This window comes from Meriones unguiculatus, chromosome X (genome assembly GCF_030254825.1).
Source record: "Meriones unguiculatus strain TT.TT164.6M chromosome X, Bangor_MerUng_6.1, whole genome shotgun sequence".
Taxonomy (NCBI): Eukaryota; Metazoa; Chordata; class Mammalia; order Rodentia; family Muridae; genus Meriones; species Meriones unguiculatus.
In genome coordinates this window covers 41,810,227-41,826,656 of record NC_083369.1, presented here as the reverse complement: position 1 = coordinate 41,826,656, position 16,430 = coordinate 41,810,227, and the positions used below count along the sequence as shown (strand labels likewise).

General features: G+C 39.3%; 1 protein-coding gene across 2 annotated transcripts; it reads right to left on the bottom strand.

Annotated features, from left to right (window-relative positions):
- Positions 1-3,657: 3,657 nt before the first annotated feature.
- Rgn (regucalcin) lies at positions 3,658-16,154 on the bottom strand. Of its 2 annotated transcripts, XM_021628695.2 has the most exons (7): positions 15,997-16,154; positions 15,345-15,522; positions 13,081-13,263; positions 8,223-8,438; positions 6,384-6,515; positions 5,914-6,068; positions 3,658-4,322 (listed from the first exon to the last, which is right to left on the bottom strand). In XM_021628695.2, exons 2-7 carry the CDS (start codon positions 15,505-15,507, stop codon positions 4,272-4,274), a joined length of 900 nt encoding a protein of 299 aa, XP_021484370.1. In that variant the 5' UTR covers positions 15,508-15,522; positions 15,997-16,154; the 3' UTR covers positions 3,658-4,271. The 2 variants fall into 2 exon arrangements, with proteins under 2 accessions (XP_021484370.1, XP_060231177.1); XM_060375194.1 differs by lacking the exon at positions 8,223-8,438.
- Positions 16,155-16,430: the final 276 nt, after the last annotated feature.

Below are 16,430 nucleotides of genomic sequence, written 5' to 3'. Positions count from 1 at the left end.
CCAGACTAGCCAGACCTATACAGTGAGACCTATCAAAATTAAACAAAACCAGAAAGAAAAATTAATTCTATAATTTAAAATCCACCAGGCATTCATTAAAAAAATTATACAAGGTTAGAGAGATGACTCAACTGTTAAGAGCACTGGATGCTCTTCCCAAGGACTAGGGTTTGATGCCTAGAACCCTACATGGCAATCATATAGGGTTAGGACCCTATCTAAGAATCAAGTCTGCAGGTTATCCAACATTCTCTTCTGGCCTCTACAGTCACTAGGCAGGCATGCAATGCCAACACACATACGGACACACACACACACACACACACACACACACAGGCAAAACACACATACACACAAAAATTTTAAAAGAACAAAAATGTATACAAATAGATAAAGTTAGAATCAGGATTCAAGAATGTTTTGTTTTGTTTTGTTTTGTTTTTCTTTCTAATCCAAAAAAAGAAAAGAAGGGGAAAAAAAAGAATAAACAGGAAAATAGAGAAAATAGATGAAAAAATGGCAGAACAAAACTGGAGCTCATTGGCCAGTAAGTCAGGTGAGTTAATGACCTCCAGGTGTAGTGAGAGACCGGGTCTCAAAGAATAAGGTGGAGAGAGACCAAGGAAGACAGTTGATAGTTTGATCTCAGGCCTCTACGTGCACACATATGTACCTTTCCATGTCTATGTGTATGCCCACACGAACACACAAACACACACACACAGAAACAGAGAGAGAGAGAACACAGAAAAACCTCGTAAATCTAATGGACATTTATATAACATTCTGCCCCAAATAGAACACACATTTTTTTTCTCAAATGCATATAGATCAGTGAGAGTCTATAACCTGGCTCATAAATCCAACTTCAATGAATTTCAAAGAATTGAAATCATAGAAAGTGTGTTCTCTGTCCACAATAGAATTAAACCTGAAATCAATGACAGAGACCATAACAGTAAACTCTCTGATTATTTCGGAAATTATACAACATTCTCTAGGACTGGCAAGATGGCTCAGCTGTCCTTGCTAGGAAGCCTGACAACCTGAGTTTTATCCCTGGGACCCATATGGTGGAAGGAGAGAACAAACTTCTGAAACTTGTCCTCTGATCTCCACAAGTGCACTGTGACATGTGTATGTGTGCACTCACATGCACAATCAACAAATAAAATGTGGTGTAAGTTTTAAAATGGGCTGGAGAGATGGTTCAGTGGTTCAGAGCACTAAATATTCTTCCAGAGGACTTGTATGCAATTCCTAGCCCCCACATGTTGCTCAAGACCATCGGTAACTTGAATTCCAGGGAATGTGACATTCTCTTCTGGCCTCTGCAGGCACCAGGCACTTAAAGAATTTATAGACATACATGCAGGGAAAACATAAAATAAATATTAAAAAATCTATTCTAAGATGGGTGCAGTAGCGAATGCCTGTAATTCAAGAACCCTGGAAGGCAGAGGCAGGCAGATCTCTATGAGTTTGAGGCCAGCCTGGTCTACAAAGTGAGTCCAGGAAAGCCAAGGCTATACAGAGAAACCCCGTGTTAAAAAAACATATTCTATTTTACGAAGAGAAAAATAATCTAGGAAATTAAAAATATTTAGAATCAAACAAAAAAAAAAAACATGAAGATATAAGCTGAGCATGATGACAGGTCTGTACTCCCAGGTACTGAGGGTGCTGAAACAGGAGGAGCTCCGGGGTATGATAATTTAGGCCAGTCTGAGCAAAATAGCTAAACACTGTCCTAAAACAACTGTGAGTTCAAATTGTTTCACTGGTTAACTCTGTTGAATAGTTAAAAAATAAGCAACACTAATTATATACAAACGTTTCCAGACACATGCAAGCCCCATGTGTTTAAACCTATGAAATGCTAATGGAAGTCATTGAATAGTTGGTGAAAATTTCCATGTTCATGTGTTGGAAGACTGAAAAGAGTAAAGATAATGGGGTGTTTAGTTTCTATTGTCAACTTGACAGAACTTAGAATAACCCAGGAAACAGGCCTCTGGGAGGCTGTATAAGGGTGTTCCCCACTAAAGGGGGAAACCCCACCAAGAATGTAGGTGGAACCAGTTCATGGTCTGGGGTCCTAGACTGAACAAAAGATGAGAAATTGAGTATTTTTTTTTTTTAATCTCAGGTTCCAGACAGCAGATATACTATGTCTCACACTCCTGCTTCTCCAGCCGAGAAGGGTCCTGGCATGCCTTCCCCTCCTTAATGAACTGTACTTGCAAATTCTCAGTTGAAGTAAATGAGAAGTTGGTTTTTGTAAGATGTTTTGTCATATCAACAAAAAGTCACTAATTCAGGATCCAACTCTCAAACTAGCCTACAACTTTTAAAGGATTTCCAATTAACATTGGAGTATGATTTATTCAAGGTGATTTAAGAATTTATAAATTGGGGCTGAAGAGATGGCCCAGTGGTTAGAGCACTGGCTGCTCTTCCAGAGGTCCTGAGCTCAATTCCCAGCAACCACATGGTGGCTCATAACCATCTATCTATATGAGATCTGGTGCCCTCTTCTGGTGTGCATGAAAACAGAGAATAAAATAAATAAATAAATCTTTTTTTCAAAATTTATGAATTGGCTGATGCACATTGCATTTCAGTGCTTGAACATGTGTTTAACGCACATCTAAGTTCAATGTCAAGAACCCGAATATGAGTAAATCAAATATTATTGAAGGCCAAACTAACATAATTAAAACAATTTTGAAGTTGGAAGCTGGAAGTGGTGGTTCATGTCCATCATCCCAGTACTCCAGATGCCAAGGCAGAAGGACTGTCATGAGTTCAAGGCTAGCTTGGATGACAGTAACATTCTATCTCAAAAAAAGAGAAACAAAATAAAACAAAACTTAAAAAAAAAAAAAAGAATGTATTTGGGGAAATCACGCTATCCAGTTTTGTGTGTGTGTGTGTGCTTGTGTGTTCACATGTGTGTTCTTGTGCGTATGTGTGTATACTAGGGACTGAACCCAGAGCTTTATGCATGGTGGGCAAACCCTTCACCACTGAGCTTTATCCCCAGCCTGTCACTGCCCAATTTTAAGGAAAATTTAAAGGGACAGAAAGCAGATCAGTGATTTTCAAGGGATAGGGCACAAGCATGCTGAAGGGCAAAAGAAAAGGATAACAGTGGCACACAAGTAAACTTTTGGGAGTACTGAACAAATTTAGTATTTTGTCTATGTGGTTGAAATGAATATATATCACATATATAATTTTATATACTTTAAATATGATTCAGATAATTATAGCTCAAAAATATTGCTTTAAAAATTCTTTTCAAGCTAAGCATGGTAGCACACATCTGTAATACTAGCACCTGGGAAATGGAGGTAGGAAGATTGGAAGTTCAAGGTCAGCCTCACTTACACAGCAAGTTCAAAATCAGCCTGAATTACATGAGAGAGACGTCATTTAAAAGAGAAGAGGAAGAAGATAAAGGAGCAGCAGCAAGTGAAATGGCTCCGCCACCTGAGTTCAGTCCCTTCAATCTGCATAACAGAAGGAAATAACTGAGTCCATAAGTTGTTCTCTGACAGATTTGTAAACACACACACACACACACACACACACACACACACACACACACATATAGACACACAAATAAATAAATGTAAAACAGCATAACGAAAATTCTCTGCAATGTGTTGTATTTGTTTTCATGTCCAGTAGGTGGCAGTAAGAACCATCAATTGTGCCATGGTGTTTGAATCATATCCTCAGGCAGTGTTTTAGTTTGTAAAATAACACACAGAGTCACATAATCATTATAAATCATCACCAAGTTTCTATGCATCGAGTTTTTGAAGCTTTTGACACAGCAAGTATGGAATGTAAGAAAAGAATATACATAGTCCCATTTCAACCCCCAGAGCTGATTGATCATCATCAGGCTGATTGATGGATAGTTAAACTAACTTTTGCATTTCTACAGGATTCATTTTAGAAGAAGACCTAGCGTGTGTTATCGAAAATACTTGTCATTCTCTGGGGAAAAAAATCTTCTACCTTTAAAAAATTGTAAGGAAAGGAATCCAGGGATGGAGGTCACTGTTAGTATATGTTCTTAATTAATATGCCACACCCTGCGTTTACTCCCCAGCACCCAATCAAAACGGTAAATTCAAGCTTGACCATGCTATAACATCATTGCTTCATTTAAAAATAGATTGAAATCTCATTGATGTCAGTCCCTTAATTCTCCAGCTTCAAAGCTTTTTCTTCTGATAGCAAGGAAGAGCTGCAGTTCACCCTGCATAAGAATATGGGGCAATTCCTTTGACCCCGAGACCAGTTACCTGTTGAAAAAAAAAAAAGAGTGAAACTGATGAATTATACATGGTCTTCAAAAACCATTGTTACAAAGCCAGGCATGGTGGATCCTACTTGTAATCCCAGCAGTTGGCAGGCCGAGGCAGGATGACTGCTGTGAGTTTAAGGCCAGTTTGAGCTATATAGTGAGATCTTGACACACACACACACACACACACACACACACACACACACACAAACATCATGCAAGTTTTGATTTACAATGATATGTTCAGCTACTTTTAATAACCCCCATTTTATTTTTTATCATGATAAAGAATTAGCTGACAAGGTATTATATATAATATATATATGTATATACACACACACGTACACACACACACACACACACACACACACACACGCTAGTCCAATGAGCAAGCGTGCACATTAATATAAAACAGTTGATTTCTATCATATTTTTCTCACCTGCCAAAAAAGAAGAAAGTATTATGTTATATAGCCCAAGGTGGCTTTGAGCTTACCAAATTCATGCTTCAGCTTCCCAAGGGCTGAGATTAGAGGAGATTACCACTACAGCCAGTGTTTCCACATGTGTTTTCTTTTCTTCTTATTATTATCATTTATTACAATTTATTCAATTTTTATCCCGGCTGTGGCCTCTTCCTCCCAATCCCACTCTCCTTCCCTCTTCTCCCCTTATGCCCCTCCCCTAGTCCATTGATAGAAGAGGTCCTCCTCCCCTTCTATTTGATCCTAGCCTATCAGGTCTCATCAAGTCTAGTTGCATTGTCTTCCTCTGTGGCCTGGTAAGGCTGCTTCCCCCTCGGGGAGGTGATCAGAGAGCCTGCCACTGAGTTCATGCCAGAGAAAGTCCCTGCTCCCCTTACTAGGGAACCCACATGGAGACTGAGTCTATGGGCTATATCTGAGCCAAAGGTTTTAGGTCCTATCCATGCATTGTCCTTGGTATAATTCTCTTCAGGGGCCCAGGGCTCAGTTTTTATGGCTCTGTTGGTCCAGCTAATTATACTCCTAAAGAAGCTAAATAATTAAGATAATCATCCTCATTCAGAAGGACAAAAGTGATAGACATCGGAAGCAGAAGACAGGGAACAGGACAGGAGCCTACCACAGAAGGCCTCTGAAAGACTCTACTGATTGAAGTATCAAAGTAGAGGCTGAGACTCATAGCCAAAATTTGGGCAGAGTGCAGGGAATCTTAGGAAAGAAGGGACAGATAGAAAGACCTGGAAGGGACAGGAGCTCCAAAAGGACACCACATGTGTTTTCAAATTCAAAAGGTGTGTTTGTTCTGACACACACATACACAAAAATTGTTAAAAACCTGCACATCTTTTTATGGCATCAAAACAATCAGATGACCTTACAAATACTATTGGAGCATGAAAATATTTTTTAAATACTTGAAGTAGGCCAACATACCATCCTGAGCTTTACATAACTTATATTCTAGAAAATTGAAATAATCAAGTTTAATGTGATTAGTTTAACATGCTAAATAGAATTAGGTTTGGAAAGTATATAAAAACACTGATCAATTATTTAACAGAATACCCTCCATAACGACTCACGCCACAAAAAAGACCATATTACCTTGAAAATGCCACCAGCATCAGGCTGCCTCAAAAGGCTTTCAGTGTCCAGCCCGTCCCTGGCACAGGTCACATACATTTCAGAGTAATCCTTCCCTCCGAAGCAGCATGAAGTTGTTTTATCAACAGGCAACTTCACAGTTTGGAGTCTTTTTCCTGGGTCACCAAATATTTTATTTGAAATTTAGTTCTAGAAATTTCTCATATACACAATGTTTCTGGACTTGTTATGAGTGGTACAGATAATCTAAGAGACTGTAGAGGTCAGAATTCATTTCCTAGAGGAAGTTAATGTAAGATTTCACCATAGGAAAAGAAGTTCTGATTATAAATTTGGGGTTCTATGTTTTGCTTTTATTTCCAAAATCATCCAGTTAAGAGCAATACTATGATTCTAACTGTATTCATATTGGTCTCTAGCACTGGTGTTTTCTGGACTGGGAGGGATTTTCTATTTTGCCTCTAGCCTACCTGTCTCAGGATCTAGTCGGATTACTCTTCCTCCATTGTAACAGGCTACCCAAAGCTTTCCCTCTGCATCAATACACATTCCATCTGGGATTTGTTCATCTTTCTCCATCTTGTAAACAATTCTGCGGTTGGCTGTGGTTGAAAACAAAACCAAAAACACAACAAAACAATGGGTCACACAATGCTGAGAAGGAGACAGTGCACTCTCAAGCTGCTTATAAATATTGGTCACTCGTGTTTGTCTAGTGTCTGGCATATGAACAAAGGATTTTTATCACATGATTTGGGATAGATTCAGTCCTTTTTTCTTTATAAATATATATATATATATATATATATATATATATATATATGTCTAGGATTTCAGAAGGAAATAAATGCTTTCTTTTTTCCCTCTTTCTTTTTTCTTTCTTTCTTCTTTTTTTTCCAGTTCTGGGGATAGAATTCAGAGCCTTGTGTAAGCTAGACAACTGCTCCATCACTAAGCCCTATAAAGCTGAATTATTTATTTAGCGACAAGGTCTCATACTATATCTAAGGCTTGCCTACAATTCATTGAGTAGCTCAAGCTGTCTTTAGAGTCTTAAAGAAGTCCTCCTGCTGGACTTCCAAGTGTTAGGATTAGCCTTGAAGAATCAGCCACCATAACATTTTCAGAATTCTTAATAAAGTGTCAATAGGTAACTCTCTGAGGCCAACCTCAACTAAAGCTTTGCAAGCCCATCTCAAACATTCTTTAGTTTGTGGTTAGATCACTATCTTAGTTACCCAAATTCCTATGTTGACCAAGTCTAAGATCTGTAAGGCAGCTTAATTGTACCATATGAACAATGCATGTACAAAACCTGGGGAGACATATATTCTCTTTCTTACTTGCTACAAATAAAAAAAAAATATTTAAAGAGCTTGCTTCCTAAAGGAAGGGCATTCTAAAAACCACAGGCTGCTTAAAGAAGATCCACACTGAAAGGCAGAAAGGGGATAGAATTGTACTTCAGGGCATACAGAAAAAAAATGAGTGTAAACCCCAGCACCTCAAAAAACAATCCAGAAAAACAGCCAGCTACAGAATTCAGGTCATTCCAGCAATCAGATTGAGATATAACGGAAAAATGTTAAAACCATGTGTAAGAAAATTAGGTAAGAATAGTCATAAAAAGAGCACTACATACTTCAAAGAAAAGCATCTGTACTGGAATAGTTTGCCCTTGATTAAATCTACATAGTCTTATGATTTTTTTTCAAGTCATTTTTATGATTGGTTTTGCTCTTCCTGTCTGGAACTTTTCATCAAACAGTTTCAAGGTCTCCCTTCTAAATTCTTCTAAATAATTTCTTTCCTTGAAGTTTCCAGTGATGGCTCATTTTACAGAACATTGATGGAACTGGACCAACCTGGAAGCACTTTTCTGTTATTTTTCCATTTCAAAGGTTGCTCATTTGCCTCTGAATACTGGCCTATGGTTAACTAAAGATCAAATAAGAATCAGGAACCAAAATTTTCAGTCTTCCTTCTTTTATCACATTGGCACTGTCTGATAGGGTGGGATTCATTCTCTAAGGAGACCCTTTTAGTGATGGAAAGGAAAATTAAAAAAGGCCTATCTGCAGTAGGCCATCTACAAGCCCTAGTTCCAAGTACCAGACTTCAGATGTATTGAGGATCACAGTTTCATTGGCAGCATAGCCATCATTATAGCCACCATCATTATATTGGGAAGTTCTCTACAATTTCTAAAATTAAGACTTTTTCACTCAGGCTGAGGAAGAGATCACATACTGATCATGAGCACACACAAATATGAGTGGTATTATGAAAAATAATAAAGATGTTCATACAAATCTGTCCTGTTTGCAGGTCATAGTCAAAGGCATCCACAGAGTAGGAGAGGCTGTCAATGTAGTAGAAAATTTTATGGTCCAGGGACCAATCCAAACCATTGGAGATGTCCACTTGGTCAAAGTATTTCTTCACATTGTGATCAGGAAAGAGGGAGTACAAGGACCCTTGGTGCCGCTCAAGAACTGCTGGGGCTGTTTCCTCAGCCATGGTACCTTTGTGAAACAAAGAACCTTAGCTCAGTCCTGCAGATTTTCATCCTGCGCAAAGTCCCATCCTTCCTCATGAGAGATCATTTTCAGTATTTAAGTCAAGAGAATTTTATACAATCTCAAATGTAAATAATCTCTTTTATATCTTTTAAAGATGGCAATCTTTTTTCTTATAATGCAGATAAAAATCCGCCCAAAGGCTTGTTGTGGTGACACATACCTATGATACCAACACTTTAGATCATAAGACAGGATAGTGAATTTGAAACAGGTTGGTGACTTTGAGGCACAGTTGCCCCCTTCTCCCCACACTTTAACAATTTAGAGATATGGTTTCAAATAAGAAGGGGTAAACATGTACTAACCTCATTTTCTACAACTGAGCACAAGTATAAAACCTGATCAAAACACACAGTTTAAACCAAGTGTGGTGACCACCTCCCCTGTACTCCTAGCACTCTGGCCTGAACACACAGATCAGATTGTAATCAGCATTCCAAAGGTTTTGGGAATAAAGCTAATGAGTAGAACTTTTTGGCCTCATATTAGCTGAGAGGCACACATGTGGGACAGCTCCTCCTTGTACCTAATGCAAAGCAGGTTGGAATGACTGACCTTACTCTAAAAGTAATATGCTGCTTCCTGAAATAACTATGTCATGTTTTAAATGATTTAAACAATGTTCAGGGCCTCACAACATAATGTCTAGAATATAACCTAAAATCATTTGGTGTTATAATTTGGTGTTGAATGTCTCCAAAAGTCCATGTGTTAGAGGCTTGGTACCCTGGGGTGCTGTAGCTCTTTAAGGGGTGGAGCCTATTCAAAGTCTTCAGGACATTGGAGGAATGATCTTTTTTTTTTTAATTTTATTTTTTTCTTATCAGTTACATTTTATTAACTCTGTATCCCAGCCGTGTCCGGATCCCTCATTCCCTCCCAGTCCCTCCCTCCCTCCCTCATCTCCACCGTGCCCCTTTCCAAGTCCACTGATAGGGGGGACCTCCTCCCCATTCATCTGATCCTGTTTTATCAGGTATCTTCAGGACTGGCTGCAAAGCCCTCCTCTGTGGCCTAACAGGACTGCTCCTCCCTTCGGGGGTGGGGAGGCCAAAGAGCCAGTCATTGAGTTCCTGTTAGAAATAGTCCTTGTTCCCCTTACTATGAGAAACCAATTGGTTACTGAGCTACCACAGGCTACATCTGAGCGGAGGTTCTAGGTTATATCCATACATGGTCCTTGGTTGATTTTAAAGGTATTATGGCCAGTCTAGTCACCCTTGCTTGCTGGCTCACAAGGTATGCAGTTTGTTTGACCACACATTCTCAGCATAATGTGTTGCCTCACTAGAGGCCCAAAGCAATAGCATTATTTGATCATGGACTGGAACCTTTAAAAACATGTATCAAAATAACTTTCTCTTTGTAAGGTATTCACCTCAGTTACCTCAGTATTGTGATAGAGAGTTGACTAATACACTTAGAACACAGAGAAAGGTGGATAATTCCATCGCTGTAGGAAATAAACAGATTCTGAAAATTACATGGCACAGATGCTGGAAGGCTTTGGTAAAGACTAATGCAAATCTTATAAAAATAATTATAAATAGTCATGAAATGAAACTCAAAATAGAAAACATTACCAAAGCAGTAAAAGATGAAAAGAATAACCAAACAAAAATAGAGAGTACACTGGACCAACTTATAGCAGAAGAGCATCAACAAGAGTAGAGTCTGTATAGTCAATGTTAGATCAATAGAAATTAGGCAAAGAGAAAAAACTTTGGAAGAGAAATGAACAGAGCATGTAGCCATGGTGAGCAAAAGGGCAATACCTCATTGAATTCTTAGAGAAAAAAGAAAGAGTCCAGAGCCAAAGTTTTCTGAAGATTGTGTGGCTCAAAACTCCTAAGATTGGAGAAAAGCATAAAAATTTTCAGTAGATTTAAGAATTTGAACAAATCTAAAATACAACAAACAGAAAGAAACCCACACTTAACACACTATGATCAAATTGCTGAAAACCAAAGTCAAATAAAGACGATTGAAAACAATGAAGGAAAAATGTCACATTTCATATGGTAGGAAAAAATGGCCAATTCATTAACAATAAATAGTAATTCAAAATGTGTATTATTTAATAGTAGAGCTTTAAAATACACAAAGCAAAACGTGCCATAACTGAAAAGAGGTAGAAAAAATTGAGTTACACTGGAAACAATCAGTACCCTTCTCTCAATGGTAGACAGAAGCAGATAGAAGGTTGGCAAAGCAACAGAAGAACTGAAAGCTGAGTGCTAGTGATGCTTACAGAATGCTTCACCCAGCAACAGCAGAGTATGCATACACCTCAAGTGCTCCATTCACGGAAGTCATTATTCTTTAGTAGTCATGGAGATAGACGTGGATGTCACATGATCTCAGAGGCCAAAGCAGACTCGGATTAGAATGAAGAAACCAGAAAGCCACTATTTCATACTTTACTTGAAAGAAGATGAAAATAGATTGCAAGTATGAGAAGCAAACATGAATGGGAAGAGGACAGAGTAGGTCCTCCTGGAGTGGGCAGGTCCCTCAGCAGTTTCCTCCTATCTCAAAGATGGGTTTGCTTCATGAACATTCTTTCACACTAGCTGCCTCACAGGAAAAGATGGAAGGACATGTGAAAGGGCTATCCTTCTTCTTTTCTCCTTCTTAGGTTGTGCTGTATAGCCCAGGCTGGCCCTGGAATTGCAATATTTCTGCATTAACTAAGTGCTAGGATAACAGGTGTATGGCATTAAGATCAGCTTTATAACTCTTTATCTGGCAGAAATTATTGGGAAAAAAATCTCAGTGGGTTCCCATCTTTAATCTTTCAACCTGTATTGGGTGTTATCTGTAGTTGTACATAGTCCAACAAGATGGGGAACTATATACAGCCAGTTTCTCAGACCTCATCTGCCTTTCATAGTGATAGTGAGTCACTATAGGAAGAGTGGTATTAGCCAATGATATGAGAAAGAGGTGTGGGGACATAAAAACAGAAATGGTGGCCTGGTGTGATGGCACATGTCTTTAATCCCAGCACTCAGGAGGCACAGTCAGGAAGATCACTGTGAGTTTCAGACCAGCCCGTTCTACAAAGCAAGTCCAGGACAGTCAGGGCTCTATTACACAGAGAAACCCTGCCTCAAAAAACAGAGAAGAGAGAGAGAGAAAGAGAGAGAGACAGAGACAGAGACAGAATCCACTTTGGCTAATTTCCAGGGTAGTTGTGATGGGAGGTAAATGAGAAATTAAGTATAAAAAAATAAATTACAATTAAAATTCTTTTAAAGTTATGTATAGACATATGGTGATTTATGTGTATCTATAATCTCAGCATTTGGGAGATGGAAGCAGGATGAGTGCAAGTTTGAGGTAAACCTGGGCTGCAGAGGAAGTTTGAGAGAATCCTGGGCCCCATAGTGAAACTTTTTCTCAAGGCAACAACAACAACAACAAAAACCAGCAGTTATTATTTAGCAGAGGAATGCAATAGGACCTCAATATCACCAGTGAGGGGAAGAGGAACAGTTTATGTCTCCATACTTGATGCCCTGGGAAGGACAAGACATTACCTCCACAATATTCCAGCCACAAATGGCTAACATCAAGCTAAGCACAAAGAAACATCAGACATCTACAAAATGAAAAAATGTTCTATTATTAAAGAGGGTGGGTGGGACCATATTCTTCAAAAATGGCAACGTCATAAAAAAAGAGGGATGGGGGGTGTCAAGGAAATGTTCCATATTAAGAGGATGGCAAGACAAATAAGTACAGTATGCGATCCCAAACTTGATTTCTCATTAGAAGGGAAAATTCCATAACAGACATTATTTGGTCAGTTGATATAACAGGAATATAGATTTATTGAATCAACGCTAGACTTCTGTAAGTTGCTCACTATATTGAGTTCATGTAAAATTATGTCATTTTCACTAGGCATGGTAGCACAGGCATTTAATTCCAGAACCCAAAAGGCAGAGGCAGGTGGATCTCTGTGAGTTCAAGGCCAGCCTGGTGATCTATAAAGTGAATTCTAGATCGGCCAAGGTTGCATAGTGAGACTTTTTGTTTCTGGAAAAAAAAAACTATTTTCATTAGGAAGCACACACACAAATTATTCTAGAGAGAAATAGGTTTAGATAGAGTACGTATTAAAGCAAGAACAAAAAGCCAAGCACAGTAGCACAAGCCTGTAATCTCAGCACTCTGGGAGGCAGAAGTAGCAAGATCTCTGTGAGTTCAAGGTCAGCGTCGTCTATAAATCGAGTCCAGAGGTACCTTGTCTTGAAACAAAGAAACAAACAAAGACAACTGAAAAACAGAACAAAATGTTTATGAGTAATTCTAGGTTAGGGTATATATAGACATGTTCATTATGTAATATTACTTTTTGTGGTAGAACACTTATCTAGCATATATAGGTTTTTTTGTTCCATCCCACAGCAACATACACACATATACACACACACAGATAGAGAAAATGAGAGAAAGATTTAAACATAGCAAATAGAAAAGACAAGAAAGAGAGAAAGAGAGAGAGAGAGAAGGAAGGAAGGAAGGAAGGAAGGAAGGAAGGAAGGAAGGAAGGAAGGAAGGAAGGAAGGAATCATACCAGCAAAGTATCTCCCAGCAGGATCCACCTTCCCATCATTGAATCGATTGTTTTTCTTATCTTTATCCACTGTGGCTAGGACAAATACTGATTGATCTTCCCAGTTCAAAGTGCAGAACTTGGTTCCAATGGTGGCAACATAGCCTCCAAACTGTCGAAGTGCCACTGAACTGACTGGGGCATCTGCAGAGGCAAAGGAAATAGCTAGAAGGTAGTAAGCACTCTGGAAGTCTCACAGCACAGAGGTCATTATGTCATGTAACATTTCTTAGAAAAGGGGTCCAGTGATTTTTTTTTAAAGATTTATTTATTATTTATACAACATTCTGCCTGCACACCAGGCACACTATAGATGGTTATGAGCCACCATGTGGTTGCTGGGAATTGAACTCATGACCTTTGGAAGAACAGTGAGTGTCCTTAACCTCTGAGCCATCATTCCAGCCCGGGTCCAGTGATTTTTAAGGTACCGAAAAGGTGTCTGATGATGTAGCCTCAACCTCAACATTTTCTTGCCTCTACTTTCTGAATGCTGGTATATGATGTGCATTATCATATGCAGTTAATACTATTTTTAAAAGTATTTAATTTTTAATATATTTGTAATTTGTTCCTCATTTCTCAAGTATTTTTGAAAGCATGCATGGTCAAAATAATAGAATTGTACATTAAATGAAATGCAATCTATCTCTTTATTACATTACTATATTTTTATTTTAATAGTTTAGCTTATCTGGTTTTAATACTCTTTCATGCACTGAGAAAACCCTTTTTAAGTAGAGATTACTATGGTGAGTATTCACAGGAAATACATTTATCTTAATTTGTTTAGAAACATTTCCTAAGCACCTCATTAATGCTAAATGCTCTTAGCTCAAAGCCCTGCTCAGAAGTTGACTCAAGCCCTTGGGAGCCCTGGGAATGTACAGGACCCTATAAGGGGGTCATGCTTTTAACAAGGATCCTAACTATAGCTTCAGATGCCTCCTGAAAGCTTAGCTCCCTAACCTCCTGCTAACACACAAACCCTTTGCACGACTGGGAGGCTTTGCAGATTAGGGGTAGGAATTTTGTGAATGCTGGGAATGAGAGACCAGAAAAAGCACAGGCAGAAGCATTTTGCCTGGAGCTGTAAATACGTATATGTAAATTAGATACTGCTCCTAGTAGCATTTGAGAAGTGGAAGCAAGAACCTGTGAATTTCACAAAGAAAGTCCTTGCCTACTAAAGAAAACTAAGGCCTGTGAGATAGCTAACCAGGCAAAGGCTTTTTGCTACTCAGCCTGATGACTTGAGCTAAATCCCCAAAACTCATATAGTGGAAATAAAGACTCCCAAAAGTTGTCCTCTGACTTCCACACACGGTGGAAGGACTGAACTCCTGCAAGTTGTCCTCTGACCTCAACATGTGTACCATGGCACCAGTGCTTCCCACACAAGACAAAATCAATTTTTTAAAAGATAGCTACTGGGAATGGAGTTTGTGGTATGCACAGCCCCTGGATTCAATCCCCAACACCAGGGGAAAACAAGCTTTAAGTTCTCATTTGGATTCATGGGAAGATACCAGAAACCAGAAATTCCTGTAATCCTAGGAAAATCCTGGTATCTCTTCCCATGAATCCAAGGACAGAAACAAACTTGTTTGTCTACTGATAATCACACCCAGCCTACTGCCCTGAGCCATGAAAAGCCCTACAAACTCCTTATCTAAAACCACAAAGCTCTCTTGGGAGTACTGTCAGGGATCTCACATTTGTGCAGTGAACACAGCCCTGGTTGATGCTTTTGAAGCCTAACAACTCTTCTTTTCACAAAGAAGTGAGTAATACATCTTACATCTGTTGTTGGCATTTTTTTTTTATGGAGATTTTGGCCTAAGCAGGGTAGATGGCTTTTGCTATGCCACTAATGGAGTCTTAGGCTATGGATGCTATTATCTGAAGGCAACCAGGAAAGAGACACTATACTACCTCAACATCAAAACAATAATGGGGGACTGGAGGTATAGCATGCCTGAGGCCCAGCATCACAGGAAGCTGGGAATGCTGTGCTCCATGCAAGAGGATGAGGAAAGTGTTGATGATCCATCATTTCCAAGACACAGAGAACATGACAACCCAAATGGTTTCAAAGCATTTTCAGTTAGCCTTTAACAAGAACCCAGGGCAATGGCAAACATGGTTATGCCTGCCCCCCGCCCCACCACTGGGAAAAGATAGCTAACTGCAAGCAAGGAAAGGAGCTCAGCTTTCATTCTTACCAACAGCCACTCGTTGCACTTGCTTGCTGACTGAATCCCATCGACAAATCTTCTTTGCAGGGATGTCTACAAAGAGCAGAGAGTTGGATGCTTCCTCCCATACTGGAGACTCTCCACACCTGCAGTTCTCCCGTAAAACACATTCAATTTTGATGGAAGACATGTTTGTAGGAAAAGCCTGTTATCGGCAACAGAGAACAAATGCAAGGCATGAAGCAAATTCAGCACAGCACTCAGTACAGATGGCAGGCGCATCTTGTTTTATGGCAATGTGCAGGTAGTACAGTTTTCACTAGTTGCAGAGCAATTCTGTATGCACCAGGCTTCCAACAGCTTGACAGTGCTTAGAATTTTGAGCAATAAAGTATTTATTTTTAGTTAAGGTGTGCACAGTAGCATTTCTATACACTGTATAACTTTTATATGCACTAGGAAGACAAAATCTTATTTGTTTTCTTATAAAATTCATTTTATCACAGCAGTCTGTGACCAAATCTGAGATCTCCTTGAGGTATACCATTACTGGATGAGAATAGAAAAATGGATGTCTTTCCCCATCAGAGCAAGGTGTGCAGCATAACAGGAAGTGGTATGCAGGAAGGCGAATGAAGAGCAGATAGAACATGGCATGAGACATCCTCAGTCTACTTACCAGTGAGGGTTTTTTTAAAGCTATCTCTAAAATAGAGAAAGGAAACACTCTGCCATCCACACCTGGCGGTAATGATGCTCAGCAAGACTGTAATTCAGCAATGCCTTTTATGCCAGCACCCTGGCCTCGAAGGGGCGGGTAGCTCCCTCATTGGTGGCCTCTCTGAATGTCTGCAGGTTGCCTTTCTATGCTGTCACCCCTCCCTCATCCATTGATGTTATTGATCTCCTTGGGAGCCAGCCAGATTTTAGAAATGTGTTTATCAGTTATACTGAATTAAGAGGTTTGGAATATGGCTTGGGTAGAAAAGTTTCCTAGTCTGTGCTAGGCCCTGGGGTTAATATCGAGCACTGTCCTTACCCTCCCAACTCTCCCCCCACCAAACCCATGCTCATTTTCAATTCAGACAATGGCAGGTGTGAATTATATATGTA